This window comes from Canis lupus, chromosome 16, assembly GCF_011100685.1.
Source record: "Canis lupus familiaris isolate Mischka breed German Shepherd chromosome 16, alternate assembly UU_Cfam_GSD_1.0, whole genome shotgun sequence".
Lineage (NCBI taxonomy): Eukaryota > Metazoa > Chordata > Mammalia > Carnivora > Canidae > Canis > Canis lupus.
In genome coordinates, this window is record NC_049237.1 from 9,707,727 (window position 1) to 9,734,952 (window position 27,226).

General features: G+C 41.6%; 1 protein-coding gene across 9 annotated transcripts in view; it reads left to right on the forward strand.

The window, feature by feature from the left end:
• The window catches only part of ATP6V0A4 (ATPase H+ transporting V0 subunit a4), an 84,797-nt gene extending 57,675 nt beyond the window's left edge, over window positions 1-27,122 (forward strand). For all 9 annotated transcript variants that reach the window (XM_038559431.1, XM_038559429.1, XM_038559432.1 and 6 more), the window contains 4 exons: window positions 17,957-18,082; window positions 21,466-21,583; window positions 24,908-25,079; window positions 26,741-27,122. In XM_038559431.1, the coding sequence (XP_038415359.1) occupies window positions 17,957-18,082; window positions 21,466-21,583; window positions 24,908-25,079; window positions 26,741-26,834 (510 nt within the window). In that variant the 3' untranslated portion in view covers window positions 26,835-27,122. The remainder of the gene's footprint in view (window positions 1-17,956; window positions 18,083-21,465; window positions 21,584-24,907; window positions 25,080-26,740) is intronic.
• Window positions 27,123-27,226: the final 104 nt, after the last annotated feature.

A 27,226-nucleotide genomic window follows, 5' to 3' on the forward strand; every position in this document is an offset into this window, starting at 1 on the left:
TGTTAATAAATATTGCAAGCTGTTTTTTATCAGATATTAAAGTTGTGAGCCTTCCCTTTATTTTGTTACAGAGTGTGCGAGTGAAGTACAGGAGTAAACAAATACAAATAGGCCAGCTTCTGTTTATTTGTGTTGTTTGCCAATTGCCAAACACCAATTGCAGCCCGTTTCCTCCTTTTGTCCGAACTGCTCCTGAGCCTCACATTTACTCAGGGAATGAAGAAGAGTTCATTATCAGTTTAAATCAAATAGGATTTGGGAAGATTGACCTCCCAGGGCACGTCAGAGTCTAGAAATCCACATGTGCACTGTTTGAGATTATTTTTCTGCTCTATCTACATCAGTGCAAAAGAGTAAGTGGAATGTGCTGAGATTCTATATGTTTTAAGTGGTTGTAGATATTTCCAGATGAATTCTTTCTTTTCTAAAATCTGTGGGATATTGACCTGGTGGAGGTGGGGACCTGGAGATGAGACTGGAGTTTCAGAAGTTTGTCCCTTGGTGGCGCCCTCTTTCTACATCACCTGCTTCTCTTCCAGTTGTGTCCTGCTAGCCTGGACTAGTTAGGAAGTCTGTCTGATAAATACAATTCATAGGGGAGATGAATAAATAAAACAAAGGCAAAGCAAAGAATACTTGTTTATTGTTGGTTAATTTGTGAGAGACCCAGATGATAAAGGGTGGCTGAGGTGGAAAGTTGTCTAGAGGTGACCAAGTGTTTCAAAGGAAGGTGACAAATAGCTATTTGCAGATATAGATGCAGCTCTCTTTTCTAGAAACAGCCTGTCTGTAAGTCAAGTGAGCTAAAGTCCATGAGTCCATACATGAGCTGCTGGCCCACCTGAGTCCACAGACTCTAAAATGATAGCTCGCCTTGCTCTTTGCTCCACAAAAAGTGTAAATAGTTGCTGATCTCAACGTGGTTGATTTCTCTCTTTTCTCCACGATGACTTATACAATAAGGAAGGAAGGAAGAGAAGGTTTTCTTAGTCTGCCATCTTGGATGATATTCCAAACCAACTCTGGGTAGCAGAAGTTCCCCAAGACTGGGGACGGGGGCGCTGCTTGTCTCTTTGGGATCTCCTTGGAATGCATAGCTGTTGGTTAGTTTTTTAGGCTGCTGATTAGGATCCTGGTGGTCCTTTTCCATGTTAGAAACATTTCTCCCACCTCTATCCAAGAGATTTCCATAATTTATCTGGCTACCCTTCTCAGTTCCCTTTATGGAACCTTAAGGGAGGCCCAATAGAGAAAGATTATAAACATATTGTTCTAATGGGCCTCAGGGGTATGAGCAGAGGTCCCATGTATTCAGGCTCCCCTATAACCCTGTAACCCATGGCCCCTGTATTTGGAAACTCCTGTCCTAGAGGGTCACCTGTGCTATGGCCCTTGTGGCATATGCCCCATTAGCAGCCAGTGAGTGCACATCTCCTTCCCTGGACAGCTGGACCTTCCACATTCTGCTTCCTCTTCTGACTTGCTGCTCCAGACCCTCTCTCACCCATATCTCAGGTCACAGTGAAGTAACTTTGCATTTCTACTTAAAGTCTTTACATTTACATGTGCATTTTATGCTAAACTTTATTGAAATACAATGTACCTACAGAAAAAGATCACAAATGATCAGTGAAGTATCACAGTGTGAACACAGCAACGTGACCTGCAGTCAGATCAAGACAACACCGTCAGACCCCAAAATTCCCTTTGTGCCTCCTTATCGTTCTCACCAGGATAATCACTATCCTGACTCTGAATACCATTGGTTAGTTTCATTTGTTCTTAAATTCTGTGTAAGTGGCTCTAGACTCATAGTTCCTTTTAGTTAGAGTGTATTGGACAGGAAATGTTAATATCAGAAAAAGCTCTTGCTGATTAAAGGATCTTCATCCTCAGCAATAAAGTCAAGTTTGTGGTTTATGGGGGGTTATTATTACCACACAAGTAAATTTGGCGTTCATAGAAATCAATTCTGATTTTTTGAAAGGTTTATCCAAATATATCATCTTTTTAATGTTACTCATTTATTAGATCCTTTATCCTATGATTTGCTTAAACCCTTAAATAAATTGCACTTTAAAGGATTATAAATAATCCATTTAAAAATTCAAGTACACACATCAGTGTTGGTTACTATGCAGAGAGAATGTCATTGTGTATAGTTTCATTTAATCTGTGATACATGTTCAGCTGTATTTTTTATTAAAATAAACCATAAAAAAAAATTCTGTGTAAGTGGGATCATACAGTACGCCCTCCTTTGGATCTGGCTTCCTTTGCCAGTGGTGTGTGCGAACATGTACACGTATGTGTGATAGCTATATAGTATTACTGTATATGAATATACCACAATTTATTTATCTTTTGGCATACTAATAGTTATTTGGCTTGTTTCTAGTTTTATTGTGTATTTATTGATTTAGGTTTTAAATTAAAATTTTTTTCTTTTGTATTTTTAAAATTTCAGTATGGTTAACACAGTGTTATATTAGTTTCAGATATGCAATATACACAATAATTCATCACAATAAGAATACTCTTAATCCCCTTTATCTATCCTACCCATCCCCCCACTCACCTTTCCTCTGGTAACCACTAGAGTCTGTTTTTTTTCTCTCTTTTTTTCATTTGTTTTGTTTCTTGAATTCCACATGAATTAAATCATATAGTATTTGTCTTTCTCTGATGGACCTATTTCACTTAGCATTTTATCCCCTAGATCATCCATGTCCTATGTCCTTGCAAATGGCAAGATGTCATTCTTTTTTATGGCTGAGTAATTATCTATCTATCTATCCATCCATCCATCCATCCATCCACACCACACACCAGCTCTTCTTTTTTTCATTCATCTGTGGTTGAATAAACTTAAGGGTACATATGTTTTTTCAAATTAGTGTTTTCATATTCTTTGGGTAAATATCCAGTAGTGGAATTACTGGGTCATATGGTAATTCTATTTCTTATTTTTTTGAGGGGCCTCCACAGTTTTCGACAGTGGCTGCACCAGCGTGCAGTCCCATCAATAGTACACAAGGTTTCTTTTCTCTCTACATCCTCTCAAACATGTGTTGTTTCTTGTGTTTTTTATTTTAGCCATTCTGACAGGTGTGAAGTGTGGTTTTGATTTGTATTTCTCTGATGATGTGTGATGTTGAGCATCTTTTCATGTGTCTGTTGGCCAACTGTGTGTTTGCAGAAATATCTATTCGTGTTGTCTGAGCATATTTTGGTTGGATTATTTATTTTTTGGTGTTGAGTTGTAGAAGTTCGTTATATATTTCGTTTACTAACCCCTTACTGGATTTATCATTTGCAAATGTCTTCTCCCACTCAGTAAGTTGTCTTTTAGTTTTGTTGATGGTTTCCTTTGCTTTGCAAAAGCTTTTTATTTTGATGTAGTCCCGTTTTTTTTTTTTTTTTTCTTCTTTTTTTTTTTTTTTGCTTTTGTTTTCCCTGCCTTGGAAGACATACCTAGACAAACGTTGCTATGGCTAATGCCAGAGACCTTACTGCCTGTATTCTCTTCTAGGATTTTTGTGGTTTGAGTTCCACCATTAATTCTTTAATCCATTCTGAGTTTATTTTTGTGTCTGGTGTGAGAAAGTGGTCTAGTTTCATTCTTTTGCATGTAGTTGTTCATTTTTCCCAGCACCATTTGTTGAAGAGGCTTTTTCCCCCATTGCATATTCTTGTTTCCTTTGTCAAAGATTAACTGACCATATAATCATGGGCTTATTTCTATACTCTCTATCTCTTCCATGGATCTGTATGTTTATTTTTGTGTGAGTACCATACTATTTTAATTACCACAGGTTTGCAATATAACTTGAAATCTGGAATTGGGATACCTCCACTTTTGTTCTTCTTTTACAAGATTGCTATGGATATTTGGGGTCTTTCATGTTTCCATACAAATATTTGGATTGCTTGTCCTAGCTCTGTGAAAAATGCTGTTGGTATTTTGATAGGGATTGCATTAAATCTGCATATTGCTTTTGGTAGTATGGACATCTTAGCAAAAGTGTTTTCCCAGTCCATGAGTATGGAATATCTCCATTTTTTGTGTGTTATCTTCAATTTCTTTCATCAATGTTTTTTAACTTTCAAAATACAGGTCTTTTGCCTCCTTGGTTTTTTTATTTTTATTTTTTTATTAAAGATTTTATTTATCCATTAGAGACAGAAACAGCGAGAGAGACAGGCAGAGAGAAGGAGACTCCACGCAGGGAGCCTGATGTGGGACTTGATCCCGGGTCCCCAGGATCACTCCCTGGGCTGAAGGCGGCGTTAAACCACTAAGCTACCAGGGCTGCCCTCCTTGGTTAAGTTTATTACTAGGTATTTAATTCTTTTTGGTGCAATAGTAAATGGGATTGTTTTCTTAATTTCTCTTTCTGCTACTTAATTTTTAGTGTATAGAAATGCAACAGATTTCTGCATATTGATTTTTGTATCCTGCTACTTTACTGAATTTGTCAATCAGTTCTACTAGTGTTTTGGTGAAAAACTGTTTTTTTCTACATATAGTATTGTGTCATCTGCAAATAGTAAAAGTTTTACTTCTTACTACTATTTTTTTTTTATACTACTTTGGATGTCTTTTATTTCTTTGTTGTCTGATTGCTGTGGCTAGGACTTGCAATACTATGTTGAATAAATGTTGTGAGAGTGGACATCTTTATCTTGTTCCTGATCTTGGGGAAAAACCCTTTTTTTCCACCATAGAGGAATCATAGTAACTGTGGATTTTTCATATATGGCCTTTATTATGTTGAGGTATGTTCTCTCTAAACCTATTTTTTTAAAATAATGAATGTATATTATACTTTGTGAAAGGGTTTTTTTTTTTTCTGCATCTGTTGAAATGATCATATGGTTTTTATCCTTTCTTTTGTTGATATGATATATCATGCTGATTGACTTGTGAACGTGGAACCACCTTTGCATCCCAGGGTAAATCCCACTTGATTGTGGTGAATGATTTTTTTAAAAGTATTGTTGGATTCAGTTTGCTAGTGTTTTGTTGAGGATTTTTGCATCTATGTTCATCAGACTTATTGACCTATAGTCTTCTCTTTTTTATGGTATCTTTATCAGGGTGGTGCTGGCCTCACAGAGTGAATTTGAAAGTTTTCATTGCTCTTCTGTTTTTTGGAACAGTTTGAGAAGAATAGGTATTAAGTCTCTAAATATTTGGTAGAGTTCATCTGCGAAGCCATCTGGCTCTGGACTTTTATTTATTGGGGTTTGTTTGTTTTGATGATTCAATTTCATCAGTTGTTGGTAATTGGTCTGTTCAAATTTTCTATTTATTCCTGCTTCAGATTTGGGAAGTTATATGTTTCTAGGAATTTATCTACTTCTTCTGGGTTGTCCAATTTATTGTGATATTTTTCTTATAATCCTTTGTATTTCAGTGGTGTTAGTTGTTATTTCTCCTCTCATTTCTGATTGTGAGTCCTCTTTCTCTCTTTCTTTTTTTGATGAGTCTAGCTAATGACTTATTAATGTTGTTGATCTTTTCAAAGAACCAGCTCCTGGTTTCATCTGTCCTGTTGTTTTTTTAGTTTGTTTTGTTTATTTCTGCTCTACACTTTATTATTTCCTTACTTGTACTAGTTTTGGGTTTTATTTGTTCTTTTTCTAGCTCCTTAAAGTGTAAGGTTAGGTTGTTTGAGATTTTTCTTGCTTCTTGAGATAGGCCTGTATTGCTATAAACTTCCCATTCAGAACAACTTTTGCTGCATCCCAAAGATTTTGGACCATCGTGTTTTCATTTTCATTTGTCTCCATGTGTTTTAAAATTTCCTCTTTGATTTCTTTGTTGACCCATTCACTTTTGAATAGCCTGTTAATTAACCTCCATGTATTTGTTTTCTGTCCAGATTTTTTCTTGTGGTCAATTTCTAGATTTAAACATTGTGGTTGGAAAAGATGCATGCTAGGACTTCAGTGTTTTTTAATTTGTTGAGGCTTGTTTTGTGGCCTAACGTGATCTATTCTGGAGAATATTACATGAGTACTTGAAAATAAAGTGTATTTTTTGTAGTCTTAGGAAGGAATGTTCTGAATATATGTGATAGATTTATCTGGCCCAATGTGTCATTCAAAGCCACTGTTTCCTTGTTGATTTTCTGTTTGGATGATCTATCCATTGGTATAAATGGGGTGTTAAAGTCCTCTAATATTATTATATTACTATTGATTACTTCTTGTATGATTGTTAAGAGCTGTTTTATGTATTTTGGGTGCTTCTCTATTGGGTGCATATTTTTTACAATCGTCATTTCTTGTTGAATTGTTCCCTTTATGATTACATAGTGTCCTCCTTTGTTTCTTGTTATAGTCTTTGTTTTATTTTAATTTTAATTTTTTTAATATATTTTTAAAATATTTATTTATGATAGTCACACAGAGAGAGAGAGAGAGAGAGGCAGAGACACAGGCAGAGGGAGAAGCAGGCTCCATGCACCGGGAGCCCGACGTGGGATTCGATCCCGGGTCTCCAGGATCGCGCCCTGGGCCAAAGGCAGGCGCCAAACCGCTGCGCCACCCAGGGATCCCTAGTCTTTGTTTTAAAGTCTATTTTGTATGTGGTGTCATATGTTACATCCTTTTAGTTAGTGAATCTCTTGATTCAGTTTTATAGATGTACTTAATTTTACTACTTTTGTGCTGCTTTTCTTACTCTTGCTTATGATCCTTTGTTTCCACTTGGAAGGTTCCCTTTAACATTTATTGTAGGACTGGCTTAGAGATGGTGAATTCCTTTAGCTTTTGTTTGTCTGGGAAACTCTTTATCACTCTTTCTATTCTGAATGATAGCCTTGCTGGAGAGAGTTTTCTTGGTTACAAGTTTTTTTTTCTTTCAGAACTGAATATATCTTGCCTCTCTCTTCTGGCCTGTAAAGTTTCTGCTGAAAATCCACTGATAGCATTATGGGATTTCCCCTGTATGTAACTTTTTTCTCTTGCTGCTTTTAAAATTCTCTCTTTATTACTACCTTTTGCCATTTTAATTACTATGTATTTTAGTATGGACCTCCTTAGATTGAATATGTTGGGGGAATCTCTGTGCCTTTTGTATCTGGATTTCTTTTTCCTTCTCCACATTCAGGAGGTTTTCAGCTATTATTTCCTCAAGTAAAATACCTGCCTCCTTTTCTTTTTTCTTCTTTTTTTGGAACACTTGCAATGTGAATATTATTACACTCCATAGCGTTGCTGAGTTCCCTTAATCTGTTCTCATTTTTATTATTCTTTTTCTTTTGTTCAGCTTGATTGCTTTCCATTACTCTGTCCTCCAGGTCACTTATCTGTTTTTCCACATCCTCTAATCTAGTCTTTATTCCCTCTAGTGTATTTTTAATTTCAGTGATTGATTTAATCTCTGACTGGTTCTTTTTAATATTTTCTGTCTCTACTGAGGGCCTCACTGAGGTCTTCTACTCATTTCTCAAGTCCAGAGAGTATCTTTATGACCATTTCTTTAAATTCACTATCAAGCATATTACTTATCTCTGTTTCACTTAGCTCTCTTGCTGGGATTTTGTCCTATTTCATTTGGGACACATTCCTCTGTCTCCTCATTTTCTCTAATTCTCTGTGTCTGTTTCTCTGTGTTAGGAAAGTCAGCTACATCTTGTGCTCTTGAAAGTAGTGGCCTTATGAAGAGGAGGTCCTGGAGTGCCTGCAGTACAATGTCCTCTGTTCACCACAATCTCAGTCTTCAGAGGTGTCTCCTGTGTGTATTGTGTGTGTCCTACTGTTGTGGCTGAGCTGTTTGCCTTTAGTCTGGTCATCTCTGATGACTCTCTTTGCCTGTTGTGGGCAGAGTTTGGTCCCTTTGTTGTTAATGAGCCAGTTTGGGCTCGAGTTGGGTCAAACCTGGCATTTACCAGAGATGCAGTGGCACTGAACTACAGGGCACTTTCCCTCTGTTGTCCCTAGGAAGGTTTTGTTCATGGGCACAGCTTACAGTCAGTCTCGATGTCTGCTGCCAGCCTACTGCTGGTGCCACTCTTGAACAGGTTTGTGTGGTTATCTTCCCTTCTCCCCAGGGCAAGAGTCACTTTGGAATGGTGCTGAACACTGTGGAGGCTGCTTGAACAATGCCATGCTTGTGCTGCTTTCAATGGACTCTTGCCAAGAGTGGGTTGGAGAGGGTGCTTGGCAGAAAAGCATGTGGGGCAGTAGGAGGCGGCACTGTTAGCAGGGTGGGTGGAGAATGTTTGCTGGTTGCACTGATTCCTGCAGGTGACTGTGTATCTAGGCTAGGGGTTGGAGGAAGGAAATGCCTAGGCCAGATCATTTGTTGGAGAATTCTCTTAAAGATCCTTGCCTCTCCAACACAAGTTCTAAGATTAGTAAGTAAATCTCCTTCCCTTATATACCCCCCCCCACCCTTTTTCCCCCCAAACTGCTGCTCTATGCTGTATCTCAGCAGGGATGTTTGTTATGTTCTTTCTTTAGAGGTGGGGCTTTAATTTCCTATCACCCTCCAACTTTCCCAGGGTGGAGCCTGCTGATTTTTATAGTTCCAGGTGTTAAACACCATTGATGGTAAGAACTTGCAAAGTTAAGCCCTTCTGGTTTTCAGAGCCAAATGATATGGGGCTTTGTCCTCTGAGTGTGGGTCCCCTGTGCCTGGAGGGTCTGGTTGGGATCTGCTTCTCTCTCTTTTCCAGGCCTCTGTGTCCCTCCCTCCTATGGACAGTGTCACGCGTTAGTCTGTTTCCCAACTGCATCTCTGCCCTTCCTACCATTTTTTTTGGTGTGGCTTCTTCTCTACCTTTAGCTGTGGAGAGTCTGTTCTGCCAGTCTTTGGTTCATTTTCTGGGTTCTTTACACTGATGTGGGTGTTATCTAGGAGTGTCCAAGGGACAAGAGTTGCTTAGGATCCTCCTACCCTACCATCTTCCCTGGAAGTCCTCAGCTTGTTTCTAGTTTTAGTGATTACAGATAATACTGCTCTGAATATCCTTGTTCATGTCTTTGGGTACATGTGTTTTTAGAAAGTTGTCAGTAACTAATTGAAAAGTTGAGTTGTTGTACATTTTATTTTACTGGGCACCCTGCTCACACTATGTGAGATGTTTAGTAAGTAAGTGGAAAAGATAAGCTCTAGGATTCACAGTATCCTGCTTCTGCAACATTATTCATGTTCATTTTAACCAACTTCAGAATAATGACCAGAAAAGGCTGGAGTGTAGAGACACAAATGGAGAAACTATCTCCTGTGTCTCATTTGGTATTTTCTTCTTTAAGGGAGAGAGAGAGTAGGATTTCAGGAGACAAAGTCACGAGCCATGTTAACATGAGCCATGTCCTTCACCATGGGACAAGGAACTATGAGGCCAATGGGAAAGGCTTACTCAGAGCTGCCTCTTGGGAACTGGCACCCTGGAATTCTTGTCCAAATGGATTCAAGTCCTATTCTAGGCCCTACAAAGGGCCAACCACATGCCACAAAGTGGCATGGCTACCATTAGACCCTGACATGCCAGGGGGGCAGCTCTTTTGGGGGAGCATGGGTGGAACATGGACAGTGTGGTGGGAGTGTCCACCTGTGTGCACACATGGCCCTTGTGCTATGGGATGAGAGCAGAGGGAGGAGAGGGTGGCATGCCATGGTGCAGGGCCAGCTCACCTGTGCTGCCATATCCTGGTGTAGGACCCTAAATTTGAACCTGGCCTTTCTAGTTCATATGAGGATTGATTTATTGATTTGATCAAGATAGGAGGCTAGAACATATCTTATTTAGGGGTCTGATGGCTTGACTTATAACTTAAATAGTTACATATATGGCATGTGGACATCCATTTTTACCTTTGCCCAAGGCTTTGCAAATAGGAGATGTAGACCCACTAAAGAAAAGGTAAGGAGAGGGAGACAAGACGATAGAAGAGCAGGGGACCTGGTTTCCTCTGGTCCCTTGAATTTAGCTAGATAATTATCAAACCATCCTGAACACCTATGAATTCAACCTGAGAAGTATGAAAAGAATTGCTGGGAGTCTACAAATAGAAAAGCAACCATGTTTTGCAAGGTAGAAGGTGCAGAGAAGTGAATCTGAAGGGATATATTGGAAGATAAACAGCGAGGAAGGGAGCTTCCAGAAGCTGGCTACCAGAAAGTGGTAGAGTTGGCAAGTGCAAAATGGAATTTTTAGGGGTCTGCTCCAGTGAGAGAGGTTCCTGCCCCTGCCTGAAAGGTGCTCAGGTGGTAAAGCAGGGCAGAATCTGAGGTGGGACAGTGTGGTGTCAGGATCCCTGGGGTCACAGAAAGAACGAGGTGCCTGACCCCACAGAGTTCCCAAGCACTGGATTGGGGGAACCGGGTGCAGTCAGTGAGCTGGGGAGGGGACTCTCAGCTCGGTTTTCCATAAACTGTGAAGCAAGGCCCGTTCAGGCAGCCAGTCTGTGTGGGGGCCCAGCAAAGGGAAAAAACGCTGTGACCCTCTGCCTTCCCCTGGGAGAGGTGGCAATGGTGCCCACAGGATCTGGTGACCACTCTCCATGAGGGGGACCTGCAAATGACAGGCCCACAGCAAGCCTCCTTCCTCCTCTGGGAGGATCCACGGGACAGGCCCCATGGGAGTCTGAGGGTTTGGCACACACTACAGTGAAGACTCTTCCCTGAAGTTTTGCTGAAGAGAGGGGGCTCCAGGGCTGGAGAGAGGGCATGGCCCTTTTTATTTTCATCTTCTAAAGCAGCACAGAAAGTCTTAGAGAACAAAAGCCACTTAGAGCAACCCAAGGAAGCTTACACTGGCCCCCTGGCAAGGAGTGGCGCATCTCTGCCCAGGCAAAGGCACCTGAGCATCAGCCCAGCAGGCCCCTGCCCCAGAAGAGCAGCTGAAACATCAGGTGAACATCAGCTTTACAGAGCACACAGGACTGCAAACTCCAGTGCAGGGGAAAATAATGTATAGAATTCAAGTTTTTTTTTTTTTTTTTCTCTTGATTCTTTTATCTTTAATTTAAAATTTCTCTTTATTTTTTTCTTTTTCAACTAGTTTCTTATTTTATCAACTTTTTTAAAAAATCTTTTTTTAACTTTCATTTTTACATTTACATTTTATAGGTATATTCTTCATTTTTGGCTTCCTTTCACTGTGTTCAATTTTATTTTTGTATATATATATATATATATATATATATATACATTTTTTTTTTTTTTTTGCTTTCTTTACAATTTTGGGGTATAGTATCTTTTAACAGACCAGAATATACCCAGGACCAAATGGATCACTGTTTTGTCCACTTGGGAGATTATATTCTCTACCCCTCAGCCCCCACCTTTTTTTTTTCTTTTCCTCTTCTTTTTTGGCTTCTGACCTCTTTGGATTCCTCTTGTGTGTATTTTGCTTGGGTTGTGGTTGATATTTTTAAATTTGTTCTCTTGTTCATCCATTCTTCTCTGGGCAAAATGATTAGAAGAAGGAATTCACTACAGAGGAAAGAACCACAGATCTAATTGGTATGGATGTAAGTAAAATGTCAGAGCTAGACTTGAGGATAATGATTATAAAAGTTACTAGTGGGGCTTGAAAAAAGCATAAAAGACACTAGAAAATCTTTTAGTGCAGAAGTAAAATCTAATCAGGGTGAAATTAAAAATGTTCTGAGATGCTGTGTAAAATGGATGTTCTAACAGCTAGGGTAAATGAGGCAGAGGAGAGAGTGACATAGAAGGCAAGATGATGGGAAGGAGGGAAGCTGAGGAAAAGAGAGAAAAACAACTAATGGATCATGAGGGGAGGCTTGGAGAAATACCATAAAGTGAAACAATATTATAATTGTTGGGATCCCAGAAGAAGAAGAGAGAGAGAGAGATAGGAGGTGTATTTGAGCAATCATAGCTGAGAACTTTCCTAGTCTAGGGAAGGAAACAGGCATTTAAATCCAAGAAGTTAAAAAAACAAACAAAACCCTCAAAATCAATAAAAGTAGATCAACATCCCAACATATAATAGTGAAGCTTGCAAATTTCAGAGATAAAGAGAAAATCCTGAAAGTAACTTGAGACAAGAGGTTCTTAACCTACAGGGTTAGGAATATTAGACCGGCAGCAGATCTATCCATAGAGACCTGTCAGGCCAGAAAGGGCTGGCATGACATATTCAGGGCCCTAAATGAGAAAAACACGCAGCCAAAAATACTTTATTCAGCAAGGCTGTCATGCAGAATGGAAGGAGAGATGAAGAGCTTCCAGGACAAACAGAAACTCAAAGAATTTGTGACCACTAAACCAGCCATGCAAGAAATATTAAAGGGGATCCTGTATGTGAAGAGAGAACCCAAAAGTGACATGGACCAGAAGGAAACTGAGACAATCTACAAAAAAGATACTTTACAGGTAATACAATGGCACTAAGCTCATACCTTTTAACAGTTACTCTGAATGTAAATAGGCTAAATGCTCCAATCAAATGACACAGAGTATCAGATTGGATAAAAAGCAAGACCCATCCATATGCTGTCTATAAGAGACTCATTTTAAACCTAAAGACACCTCCAGATTGAAAGAAAAGGGGTGAAGAACCATTTATGATGCTAATGGACATCAAAAGAAAGCTAGGGTAGCAATCCTTATATCAGATAAATTAGATTTTAAACTAAAGACTGTCCTAAGGGGTGAAGAGGGACACTATAACATATGTAAAGGGTCTATTCAACAAGATGATCTAACAATTAGAAATATTTATGCTCCTAACTTGGGAGCACCCAAATATATAAAGCAATTAATAACCAAATTAAACACATTGATAATAATACAATAATAGTAGGGGACATCAACACCTTACCCACAGCAATGAACAGATGATCTAAACAGAAGATCAATAAAGAAACAAGGGCTTTGAATGACACACTGGAACAAATGGACACCACTGATATACACAGAGGATTCCATCTTAAAGCATCAGAATGCACATTCTTCTCGAGTGTACATGGAACATTCTCCAGATAAGATCATATACTGGATCACAAATCAGGTCTCAACAGGTACCAAAAGATTGGGATTATTCCCTGAATATTTTCAGACCACAATGCTTTGAAACTTGAACTCAGTCACAAGAGGAAATTTGGAAGGAACTCAAACACTTGGAGATTAAAGAGCATCTTACTAAAAAAATGAATGGGTCAACCAGGAAATTAAAGAAGAATCTTAAAAAATCATGGAAACAAATGAAAAAGCAACTGTTCAAAACCTTTGGGATACAGCAAAGGCGGTCCTAAGAGGGAAGAACACAACAATACAAGCCTTTCTAAAAAAAATTAGAAGTCTCAAATACACAAGCTAAACTTACACCTAAAGGAGCGGAGAAAGAACAGCAAATAAAGTCTAAACCAAGCAGGATAAGAGAAATAGTAAAGATTAAAGCAGAAATCATTGAAATAGAAACCAAAAGAACAGTAGAACAGATCGATGAAACTAGAAGCTGGTTCTTTGAAAGAATGAAGTCTGGCTAGGGGTTTACTGATATCACTATCAAAAAAGAAAAGAGAAAAGACCCAATTTAATAAAATCTTGAATGAAAGAGGAGAGATCATGACCAACATCAAAGAAAGACAAGAGATCATGACCAACATCAAAGAAAGACAAATAATTTTAAGAACATATTATGAACAACCATATGCCAACAAATTAGGCAATCTGGAAGAAATGGATGCATGCCTGGAAACTTATAAACTACCAATACTGAAACAGGAAGAAATAGAAAACCTGAACAGACCCATTATCAGCAAGGAAATTGAATCAGTCCTTAAAAATCTTCCAACAAACCAGAGTCCAGGGCCAGATGGCTTCCCTGGGGAATTCTACCTAACATTTTTAAAAAAACTAATACCTATTCTTCTAAAGCTGTTTCAAAAAATAGAAAGGGAAGGAAAACTTCCAAACTCATTCTTTAAGGCCAGCATTACCTTGATCCCAAAACCAGACAAAGACCCAACCAAAAAAGGAGAATTACTGACCAATATCCCTGATGAATATGGATGCCAAAATTCTCACTGAGATACTAGCCAGTGATACTAATGTTGGATAGGATCCAACATTAAAGGGATTATTCAATAAGATCAAGTGAGATTTATTCCTGGGATGCAGGGGTGGTTCAACATTCACAAAGCAATCAACGTGATACATCATATTAATAAAAGACAAGACAAGAACCTTACGATCCTCTCAATTGAGGCAGAAATAGCCTTTGATGAAATACTGCATTCTTTCTTGATTAAAATTCCCCAGTGTAGGGATAGAGGGAACATACCTCAATATCATAGAAGCCATATACCAAAAGCCCATGGCAAATGTCATTCTCAATGATAAAAAACCGAGAGCTTTTCCCCTAAGGTCAGGAACACAACAGGGATGCCCACTCTCACCACTATTGTTCAACATAGTACTGGAATTCCTAACCTCAGCCATCAGACAACAAAAAGAGGGATGCCTGGATGTCTTAGTGGTTGGGCATCTGCCTTCGGTTCAGGTCATGATCCTGGAGTCCTGGGATTGAGTCCTACATCGGGCTCCTTGTGGGGAGCCTGCTTCTCCCTCTGCCTCTCTCTCTCTCTCTCTCTCTCTCTCTCTCTCTCTCTTTCTCTTTCTCTTTTTCTTTCTCATGAATAAGTAAAATCTTTAAAAAAAATAAATAAAAGGCATTCAAACTGGCAAAGAAGAAGTCAGACTCTCACTCTTTGCAGATGACATGATACTTTATCCTTTGGATAGTCCTTTGTGTTTTTCTTTTAGTTTTGTTGACTGTTTCCTTTGCTGTGCAGAAGCTTTTTATCTTGATGAAGTCCCAATAGTTCACTTTGGCTTTTGTTTCCCTTGCTTTTGGAGATGTGTCTAGCATGTGGAAAACACAAAGGATTCCACCCCCAAATTGCTAGAACTCATACAGGAATTCAGCAACATGGCAGGATATAAAAATCAATGCACAGAAATCAGTTTAATTTCTATACACTAACAGTGAGACAGAAGAAAGAGAAATTAAGGAACCTATACCATTAACAATTGTACCAAAAACCATAAGATACCTAGGAACAAACCTAACCAAAGAAGTAAAGGATCTGTACTCTAAAACCTAAAGACCACTTATGAAATTGTGGAAAACACAGAGAAATGGAAAAACATTCCGTACTCATGGATTGGAAGAATAAATATTGTGGAAATGTCTATGCTATCCAAAGCAATCTATGCATTCGGTGCAATCCTTATCAAAATATCATCAACATTTTTCACAAAGCTGGAACAAATAATAACTTGTATGGAATGAGAAAAGACTCTGAATAGCTAAAGAAATGTTAAAAGAAAACCAAAGCTGGTGGCATCACAATGCAGACTTCAAGCTATATTACAAAGCTCTAATCATAAAGACAGTGTGGTGTTGGCACAAAAACAGACACATAGATCAATGCACAGAATAGAGAACCCAGAAATGGACCCTCAGCTCTATGGTCAACTTATCTTCAACAAAGCAGGAAAGAATATCTAATGTAAAAAGGACAGTCTCTTCAATAAATGGTGCTGGGAAAATTGGACAGCCATGTGCAGAAGAATGAAACTGGACCATTCTCTTATACCAGACACAAAGATAAACTCAAAATGCATGAAAGATCTAAATGTGAGACAAGAATCCATCAAAATACTAGAGGAGAACACAGGCAACAACCTCTGAGGCCACAGTAACTTCTTGCTAGACACATCTCTAAAAGCAAGGGAAACAAAAGCCAAAATGAACTATTGGGACTTCATCAAGATAAGAAGCTTTTGCACAGCAAAGGAAACAGTCAACAAAACTAAAAGACAACTACGGAATGGAAGAAGAAATCTCAAATGACATATCAGATAAAGGGCTAGTATCCAAAATCTGTAAAGAACTTATCAAACTCAACACCCCCAAAACAAATAATCCAGTCAGGATATGGGCAGAGAACACAAACATTTCTCCAAAGAAGATAGACGAATTACCAACATACACACACTGAAAAAATGCTCTACATAACTGGGCATCAGAGAAATACAAATCAAAACCACAATACCACCTCATACCAGCGAGAATGGCTAAAGTTAACAAGAGGAAACAACAAATGTTGGTGAGGATGTAGATAGAGGGGAACCCTCTTGCACTGTTGGTGGGAATGCAAGGTAGTACAGGCACTCTGGAAAACAGCATGGTGGCTCCTCAAGAAGTTAAAAATAGAGCTACCCTACCACCCAGCAATTGCACTACTAGGTATTTACTCCAAAGATACAAATGAAGTGATCCAGAGGGGCACCTGCACCCCAATGTTCATAGCAGCAATGTCCACAGTAGCCAAACTATAGAACGAGCTGAGATATCTATTGACAGATGAATGAATACACACACACACACACACACACACACACAGGATCATAGGAGAAGGGAGGGAAAACTGAATGGGAATTCATCAGAGAGGGAGAAAAACCATAAGAGACTCGACTATAGGAAACAGTTACTGGAGGGAAGGTGGGGGGGGATGGGGTAACTGGGTAATGGGCATGAAGGAGGGCATGTGATGTGATGAGCACTGGGTGTTATGTGCAACTGATGAATTATTGAACACTACATCTGAAACTAATCATGTATTATATGTTGGCTAATTGAATTTAAAGTAAAAAAAAGGTAAAAATACCTTAATGCCTAGTTTGTAATACTCCACCCATAAAATCATTCTAGGAAGCTCTTTGGACATGGGACATTAAGTTTTACAGTGACTTGAAAGAACTATTCAAATTCAGGGTAAGGAGCCTAGGTTGCTCAATGTGTTAAATGTCCGACTCTGGCTGAGGTCAGGATCTCAGGATCATGAGATCAAGCCCCTCTTTGGGCTCCATCCTGGGAGTGGAGCCTGCTTAGAATTTTCTCTCTCTCCCTCTCCCCCTCTCCCTTTGCACCACCATCTTCCCTTACTCTAAGAAACAAAGAAATTCATGAATAAAACCAAGCCAGATTATATGCTGACTATACCTAGATTTTTCGTCCTTGAATTTTTTTCTTGGCTGTTTTTGTAAAATGATGTTTTTATTTTAAGAAAGTGTATTTATGTCGAAAAAGTCATTGTGTCAGTCCATTTGGACTGCTATAACAAAATACCACAGACGGGGTAGATTATAGAGAACAAATTTATTGTTCATTTCTGGAGGCTGCGAAGTCCAAGATCAAAGGCTCCATAGTATGTTCAGTGTTGTGAGCACCCCCCCTCCGGTTCTAAGCCGGCATCTTCTCACTGTGTCCTCACCTGGTGGAGGGGGCAAGGGAGTTGTGTGTGGAATTCTTTATAAGGTCACTAACCCATTCATGAGGGCCCCATCTTCATGACCTAAGTACCTCCCAAAGGTCCCACCTTCGATTATCATCTTTGGGGGTTAGGATTTCAACGTATGAATTAGGGGGTATATAAACATTCAGATTGTAGCAGTCATTCATCTCTCCTGGTTTATTTGTCTAGAGAAATCTAGCTGTTTGGGTCATAAGGCTGTGTCGAAGGTACAACGGACTATTTTATCATACAAACACACACACACACACACATACACACACTCTTGTATGTGCACTGATTTATTATAAAGGCAGATTAATTTGACACATTCTAGAGCACCACAGAGAAAAGCACATGCTCTGGAATCAGATTGCCTGGGTTTGAATCCTGGCTCTGCCACTAACTAGCCTTACGAGCTGTGTGATCTTGGGTACATTTCTTAACCTTCCTGTGCTGTAGTTTACTTCTCTGTAGAAGGAGGTGATAACAGTGCTTAAATGGAAAGATTATTATGAAGGCTAAATGGGGTGATATAGAGAGCGTTTAGAACAGTGCTTGGTACATAGTTAATATTTAATGATGGCCTTTATTTTATGTAGAATAAATTGTAGTTCTAATTCTAAGGGTGGATTTAGTTCTTCGCTTCCTTGCTTGCTGACAGCTCCAGGCCTCCATGATGCAAAATGCCACAGAGGACGTCGAAGGTGACAACTCCAGCCCTTCTGGGAGCACTGGCCAGAGGGCTTCTGCAGGTGCCCACGGGGCTGAGGATGACCATGAAGAAGAGGTATGTGGGACTCAGTAGTTGACAAAGATGCCCCAGTGTGTACAGATTCTAGATGTGGGATCTCATCAAGGATGATTGTCAAATATTTAATGGCCAGTAGGGTGTGGCCACCAGCCCATCAGAAAGGATTTAGGCAGTGGAGCTGGGAGGGTCAGGAGGACCTGATCCTGTAGTTGCCGAGTCCAGGGAAGTTGGGAAGGTTGCAAGGGAGGGGGGAAAGCCTATAGGATCAATGGCTACTCGGGACACCTGAGGGGCTCAGTCAGTCAGGTGTCCCAACTCTTGATTTCAGCTCAGGTCATGATCTCAGGGTCATGATATCTTCTCTCCTTCTCCCTCTGCCTCTCCTTCACCCTAAAATAAATAAATCTTTGGGGAAAAAAGAAAAAAAACCCAGCTATTCACCAACCAATCTAGGGGTGTTTTAACATTTTAATCCAGGTGCTGGTGTATCTGTGAGTGTGGGGTGAGTACCAGCCTTCGGATCAATTGGCATAGAAGCTCCTCGATGTTAGCGAGACCTCCTTGACTCAGAACCGTGCCCCGGGAGTCAGCTGTGTTTGTTATGTGCTGTCCAATCAGTGCCCCTCAAACCAAGAGAGCTGGGCCCAACTCTAGCCCTATTGTTAAAGTCAAAGGCGGGTTATTTCTTCCCAGCCGGCCTCCCGGACAGAAGCATGCCCAGCCTGCCCAGCCGCCATCCCCCCTTTGTTTTCCTGTCTCCACCCGGGCTCTGCTGGGACTTAGCTGACCTATCTTTGTAACATTATCTGCCTCTCCTGTGAATTCATGAATTGTTCTGTGCCCTTCCCCCTCCCTGCCCATTTCTGTCCAAGGGCAGCCACTCCCCATCAGGAATGTGCTGCATTTTCCCAGATGAAGCAGGTGGCTGTTTTTATTCCACCATTGAAGTGCCTCAGATGCCTGAATGGGCTGGGGGTTTTAACTGGAGTTCTGTTCTAATCCTGGAGTGGGGATGGGGATGGGGCTCCTGTGAAGCCTGAGGGATGCTATAAGAAGCTCCATATGTGGTGTGAATTACTTAAAGAAATATGTTCATTTAAACTAATGGATGGTCAATTAGAATTAATGAAAAATCTGGATCAGATTTTTCCAACAGGATTCCAGGTACAGAGAATAACCCATATTAGTGGCTATTAATATTACTGTCTGTCCGACTTGTTGGGATGTTTTAGAATCCAGCCTGCACATCATCTGCCTCACTCTGTCCCAGCCTCTCCCATACACCCTCTCTCCTCTGTTCTCCTGCCCTCGGGATTTACCCAGTCACTGCACCTGCTGCTTCTGCAGTGAACTGGCTGCCACCGTTTGGGCCGCACATAGGTTCCTTCCCCCAAGCACCATCATGCCTGGGTCTCCCATTGCAAAGTAAATACAGGCTTGATTACATTGTCCCCTCTGACCTCTCTCCCCACCAGGTGTTGGCCAATCTCAGGGTGAAGGGCACAGTTCTCAAGACTGTCAAGTCCGCCCAAGACTTCTGCCTCTAGCTGCAGGTTTGCAGACCACCCCCCCCCCCCAAGACCACCGTCTCCTCAGACCAGTCAGTTACAAATTCAAGGTCCTTCACATTCCATCAGGGCCAGTAATTGGTAGAATGACTTAGAGAATTCACTAATGTGCGATCCTTATAATTAGAGTTTCATTGTAGCACATGTATACAGATCAGAAGCAGCCAGAGGAAGGGGCACCTGTGTGGAATCCGACATAGGGAGGGTTCCAAATTTCAGAATTTTGTGTCCTTAGGGAGGCATTAGTCTCCCATCATCGACATGTGGCAACATGCACACAGAATTGCCAGCCCAGGAAGCTCACCTGAGCTCCAGTGTCTGAAGTTTCATTGGAGTTTCATTACATAGGCGTGCAATTCAGTGGTTGTGTTCCATCCCTTCCATAGAGATGGGGCTGGAAGCACATGGGGCCAAGTCACAACCCTCTAACCACAGAAACTATCAGATGTGGTCCCAGGGGGATCACCATGAATAACAAAGACAGCTCCTTCCCATGGGAGATGTCAGAGGCATAGATCCCTGTCTTCTCTCCATGGCTCCTGACATGGTTGACCACTGGACCACCACCCCCATTCCTTCCTGGGTGTGTTTCTGACCTTGCCCACAGCCGTGTGACTCCTCCCAGTCTTTCGGCTTTTTCTTTACATCATCTGTTTCTTTCTCACCTCCAAATGAAGATGTTTGGAGCTCTTCTTTCTGTGCTTTTTCCCTTGTGTATCTTCCCAGTCTACTTCCTCCCACCACCCCTCCTCCCACAGGTGAGGTCCTAGGTATCCAGTTGCAGTCATGACTTTGCTTCTAGCCTGTCTGCCTCTCCTACTGTGTGCTGAGAGATTCTACTTGTATGGCCAGCTGTGACCTGAAATGCAACATATCTGAATATGTCAACTAATCTCCTTCTCCAAGTTTCCATTTCTGTCAATGCCATTCTTTAGTGCCTCAGACTCATGCTTGCTTCAGCACATATACTAAAATAGTGCCTCAGACTCAAGAGCCTCAGAGCCCTGTATGACTCTGGTGCCTACTGGCTGAAAGACCCTTCTGTGTCCCCACAGTACTTCTGATTCTTGATTATTGTGCTTTCCATGCACATTGTCCCCACTAGACTGAGCCACTCGAGGGCTGGGGTGGTGCCAGCCAAACTGTTGCCCCCACCGTGGCAGAGCACATTTCTTCCTCCCCATCCCTGGATTAGTAAATTAATCAACCAACAGGCTCTTTTGTTATTGGCTTTGCCCTTGGGGGCCATTTTGCCACCAGGTTAATCTTCCCCCAATACTTCTTTATCCCCACCCCCATTTTCTATTCAGATACCTTTTTATGGTTCCTCATTGACTCCAGGTTATTTTTGTCAACTCTGTCCTTTCCTGAAACTTCAACGCCTGGTCTCTCCTTTCCCCTCCTCACCAGACAAGCTCCCACTTCCACCAAACTGTTCCTCCACCCCCACCCCAGAACTCACCTTCCTGATGTTCCCAATTTCCTGCCTTTTCCCTACCAGGAGTCATCTCCTTCACCAGGAATGGTCTTGCTTAGCTTTTACTTCCGGATGCCTCCCCCTCCTTCATGGCACAGTGCACATCTACCTCCTGTGATGCCTTACCAGCTGTTCTCTCTTCTTCTTTGAACTTTTTCCAGCTATTTCTGGGAAGCATTATTGCACACATACTGTGTTTCCTACTTTGTGCTGTTAACTCTCTTCCTACGAGTATATTATCTTTCTCTAGTTCAACTGGAAGTGACTTACGGTGGAGGCCATGTTTTATTCATCTGTGTATCATTAGTAATACCTTTCATATAGGGAATACTTAATGAAATTAGAATAAAAAACCCACAACCTCTCTCTTTCAGTTCAATTTTGGAGACGTCTTTGTGCATCAAGCCATCCACACCATCGAGTATTGCCTGGGCTGCATTTCAAACACAGCCTCTTACCTCCGGCTCTGGGCCCTCAGCCTGGCTCATGCACGTGAGTGAGTGGCCCTCAGGGTCACAATCAGATCTCCCCTGGGAAACAGAATCAAAGTACTTGCCTTCTTGGGTTATTTCTGGCTGTTCGTTCGTAGGAAGAAGTGACTTTTCCAGTAGGTCTGATTTTATATTCCTAGAGTGGTTACTCTCTGTATCAGTTTCCTATGGCTGCTGTAAAGAATTGCCACAAATAGCAGCGTAAAACAATTTACTATATTATAGCTCTGGAGTCCTAGAACCAAGGTGTCAGCACGACTAGGTTCCTTCTAGAAGCTCTAGGGGAAAGTCCATTTCCTTGCCATTTCTAGTTTCTAGAGGTTTCTTGCATTTCTTGGTTCTTAGGCTCATTGCTCTGACACCTGCTTCAGGCCTCATGTCTCCAGTTTCTCTGGCTCTGACTGCCCTGCCTTCCCCTTCTAAGGACCCTTGCGGTTACCTTGGATAATCCAGGATAATCTCCTTATCTCAGCATTCCTTCAATTAATCCTGTCTGCTGAATCCATTCTTAATTCCTTTTGCCATATGGCATTTTCCTGGGTTCTTAGGATTAAAATATGGCCATCTTTGGGGGATTCACTTTGAGAGAAAGCCTGTCTTAACTGTGAACACTGGGAGGAAATGGGCTGCCGATTAAGCTGACCCACTGGGGGGGGGGGGGGGGCTGTGCTCACCACCTCAATGAATTCACAGCCATCTAGGGTCAAGCTAGGCCCAGTAATCCAATTTTGAAAATGATTCCATCCCCAGAGTTTACTTAAGTCTGGAATCCTGATTCTCCAAACGATTTTGTAAGATCTCTCTTTATCTCTGCCCACTTCTTTGGTCTTGTCCATTGGTAATGCCCTCAGTGCCCCAGCAGCCCCAGTCATAAGCAGTGACCACAAGGACCTGCACCAAGGCTCCTGGAGCTGCCATGCTCTTTGGGCCCCTCTGTGTGTTTACCCTACAGTCTCCTGGTCTGAAATATTCCTCTCCACCCCCTGCTTTTTTAAGTAGGCTCCATGCCTAGCATGGTGCCCAACTTGGGGGTTGAACCCATGACTCTGAGATCAAGAGTCACATGCTTAACTAACTGAGCCATCCAGGTTCCCCTATTCCTCGCTTCTTTAATTTTCTTCCCACCTGGTATCTAATTCTCCTTTAGGACTCACACAGATTGTGCCTCCCCTGGGAATCTTCCTCCCTGGTTCCCCATGTGAAGAATTCCTTTCTCTGGGTTCTGGGAGTTGTCCCATCCTAGCACGGATTGCAATTCTGTTATGATTAGCCTGTCTCCCTACTAGACTGAGCTCCTGGAAAGCAAGGTCCCTGTCTTCTATCCCTGTGTTCCCAGCATTGATCACAAGGCGTGGAACAGAGAAACCAGGCCAAAGTAGGTACTTGATGGGTAGAAAATAAAACAATGAAAGTGAGATTGCTTGTTGATTTATAGCAGAAAGGAAGTGCTCACCATTTGTCTTCACTGCTCAGGCTGTGTTCATTTTCTTGTGGCAACTCCATGCATACACACGTACACTCTTCTGCATGCACACAGGTGCTTAGATGCATACATCATCTGCACATGAGCACCTGCATGTGTTTACTTGGGCACTGACATGCATTCATGTGAGGTGCTTAGCCAGGGACCCAAAGTGGAACTCTGAGCTTCGTGTGGTCAGTGGTGTTGATATCAGCCTTTAGCTCCGATCTCAGATGTGGTTTGGAGGGTTCAGGTCACAACTAGATAGGATAGGAGGGTCTCCTCTGGCCAGCCCATGACCAATGAGGGAGTAATTTGACTCCAGATAATCCATATGGCTCCAGTTGCCTGGCACAGTCCACCCATTGCGTCTTTCTGGAACTTCCTGAGATGTATAGTTTGCATGAATACCTTCTGCTTCATGCTAACAAACTTGCTTGAAGAGGTAGTTTGGTAGAGTGACAACAAATACTGATTCTATTCTAGTTTCCATTCTACCAGTTTTAGCTCAGTAACTTAGCAGCTTAACCTGTATATGCCGTGGCTTTCCTGTGTTGTTCTGGTAACTAGCCTGCTGTGTTAGTCAGGCTGGGCTAGTATGCGCTGCTCTAACAACCACCCCCCAGATGTCAGCAGCTTAAAACAATTTACTACTCTCGCACTTCTGTGTTCATCAGTGCCATGCCAAGACCTAATTTGAGGGAGGCTGGATTTGGACATGTGCTTTAAAAGTCACCAAGATAGGGTACAAAGTGGAGGTGAGAGTGAAGCATTAGAAATTACACACCTGGATTCCCACAGGTGTGGAGTGAGGCTTCCATGAGCTACTGTGAATGAGAAGACTTCACTGAAAGGCCCTGTGAAAGTAGATGGTATGACTATTAGACCTCTGCCCATTGGACCTAGAGCAGAGGAAAACAGCTCTTGGGGAAACTAGGATTTTGCCATATCTAAGGAACATGGGGGAAGAGAAACCACATGAGATCCTTAGCGCAGTACAGTTCAAATTGCTTTCAGCTTTTATGTCAATAATTTAGTAAAGATAGAGGCAAAGAATCCATGTTGACTCAGAGCACAGAGGAGTGGGTAGGGGTATAAGTAGATGGGGTAAAGCTGTTCCCACCATGAAGGACCCTGTGTCACTCCAGCAGAAAGCCAGAGCTCAGGGGGCACAGTACAGACATAGGTACTTCTCTTTGTGCTCCCAAGTGTCTGTGTCCCATCATGTCCCAGTGACCACTTGCAAGTGACACACCTTTATCACTTGGGGTCATGCCACTGTGACCTCTCGGTTGGGGGACCTCAAGTCTCAAATAAAAAATGTAATGATATATCTCCGTGGAAGGGAGATTGCAAACAAGCCCTCTGGTGTCTCTTCTTGTAAGGGCGCCAATACCATCATGAGGGCCCCCACCCTTATGACCTCATCAAATCCCAGTCATCTCCTAAAGACCTCCTCTCCAAATACCATCACTTTGGTAGGTAGGGCTTCAATATATGAATTTGAGGAGTGGAGAAAATACAAAATTCAGTACATAACATGTATTCTTTTTGTTTTGCTTCTGTGGTGTAACATGTTTCTTGGATTTATTCATATTGTTACTGGTAGCTATAGGTTGCTTACTTTCATTAGTGAGTAACATGCCACCATATGTTTGTCATCATGACAGAAATTCTTCCTTTGTGAGCAAAGCTGCCATAGATGATCTCATACAGGTGCTCTAGGGCACACGTGCTTGAGTTTTCTACCTGAGCATGGAGTTTTGGGATTCTAGGGTGTGCCGACCCACGAATATAGTATGGAGAAAAGCTGCACTTGCCAGATAAACCCTGTGGTTGAGAATGTTTCTTTTGCTCTTACAGAACTGTCTGAGGTGCTCTGGACCATGGTGATGAACATCGGCCTTCGCCTGCGAGGCTGGGGAGGACTCATTGGGGTCTTTGTCATTTTTACCATATTTGCCGTTCTGACAGTAGCCATCCTTCTGATCATGGAGGGCCTCTCTGCGTTCCTTCATGCCCTGCGACTGCACTGGTGAGCATGGCCACACTACTGTAGTAGAGGCTCCATTTGCTCTAGTGAGAGAGGACCAGCCAGCTGGCTGCAGGTCTTGACCAAGTGTAGTCACCTGTTGTTGTAATATTACATGATGATATATGTGCATTTGTGTGTGTGTGCATACACATGTATATGTGTGTGCACATGTGTGCTCCTACACAGGTATGCACATGTGTTTGCATGCATGTGCACATGTGTGCTCCTGCACAGGCATGCACACGTGTATGCGTGTGTGTGCACATGCATAGGTGCATGTATATGTATATAATGCCTGCCCTATAATCAATGTTATTTCCCCATGTACTCATTCTCTTTTAAATATTCGTTTGTTGTATTACAACTGGCTTCAAGATGAGGGGCACCTCCAAGTGTTGGTAAGATGACAGATCTGAAATAGGCTCACAGAGGCACACTGAAGGAATCTGGGACATTTGGCCCTTGTTGCTGAGTGCAAGAATTACACCAGTAGTATAGACTACTGATCTCTACAAAGTGGAAACAGAAGGAGGGTACCTGGAAACCTGGAAGGAGGATGGTGCTCACAGGAGGCCCTTGACATTCACACGTGTCCAGAGACCATCAGCCATCACTAAGTTTACAAATATAAAGACATTTGCTGAAGCTTCTTTTTTTTTTTTTTAATTTAAAAAAAAAATTTTTTTTATTTATGATAGTCACACAGAGAGAGAGAGAGAGAGAGAGAGGCAGAGACACAGGCAGAGAGAGAAGCAGGCTCCATGCACCGGGAGCCCGATGTGGGATTCGATCCCGGGTCTCCAGGATCGCGCCCTGGGCCAAAGGCAGGCGCCAAATCGCTGCGCCACCCAGGGATCCCTGAAGCTTCTGTTTTTATTCCAAGTCATATCTTAGCCAAGAATCTTGAGTGTGTGTGTGCGTGCCCACAGACCATCTTCAGCTTTCATTGGTGTTTCTACCTTCCTTGTTGCCCACTGTTCATTAAGATAAGTTTTTAGACTCCATGTATTGAATGGAGAGAATCACAGCACCCCACCTCAGGTTATGACATCACCTCTCCCCTTGTCATTAAGGAAATGAACTCTGGAACATGATCAAGCATAAAAGATCATACGTGGTGTCTGATGGAAGTTAGAAGAATGTTAGGTTAAGGTTCTGGGTATCTTGCAGTAGCATGAGCCCCGTGATTAAGATCAGGATGGAAAAAAAAAAAAAAAAGATCAGGATGGAGAAGACATACCACGTATGACCTCGGGAAGCATTTTCCCCTCTCTTGAGACAAGGCTGCAGGTGGGGGTAGCTTTGTGGTGGGAGCTGTGGGGAGGGTTGTTCTTCACAGTCTCGGAGCGGGGTGGCAGAGGCCTGGACGAAGTAGTGTGGGAGAGGAAGGAAAAGGTGTAAGTGAGGGGCAAGGGAAGTGTTTTTTTTTTTTTTTTTGGAAGTGTTTTAAAAAGCTCCAGATGTCAAAAATAAATAAAATAAAATAAATAAAATAAAATAAAATATAAAATAAAATAAAATAAAATAAAATAAATAAAATAAAAAGCTCCAGATGATCCCTGTGGTGGCCACCAGCCTGGGTGCCTTCTGGTGTGGCTTCCTGACCCCAGCCTCTTGCTTATGTGTTTATTTTTGCTTTTTCTTGCCCCCTCCCCTCCAAGGGTGGAGTTCCAGAACAAGTTCTACGTCGGGGCTGGTTACAAGTTTGCTCCTTTCTCCTTTAAATACATCCTGGATGGGACAGCAGAGGAGTAGTTGCAGGTCCGGTGCTGGCCATCTCCTCTCGGCGGCCAAAGAAGTTCAGCCTTGTCTTCAACGTCAGCCTGTGCAAGGCAGTCGATGGGATGACTGTTCTTGGCTACCTGGAGGCGGGAAGCCATGTATATTTTACTTATAAGCCTTGGGATTTGATACAACCTAACCATGTTATAGGGGAACCGACCTCAAGTTGGGTCATAATTGTCAAACATTAAAATGATTGAGAAACGGGGAGGGCCACACTGATGTTTTCTTGCAATATTATAAATATTATATTCTGGGCCATTCCCTTGTTCTTTAAGTTGTCTTTGTTCAAAATTATTCTATAAAATTTAGTATTGATAAATACAGGCCAAAGCTAAACAGTAGGGTTACACAAACTAATTCCA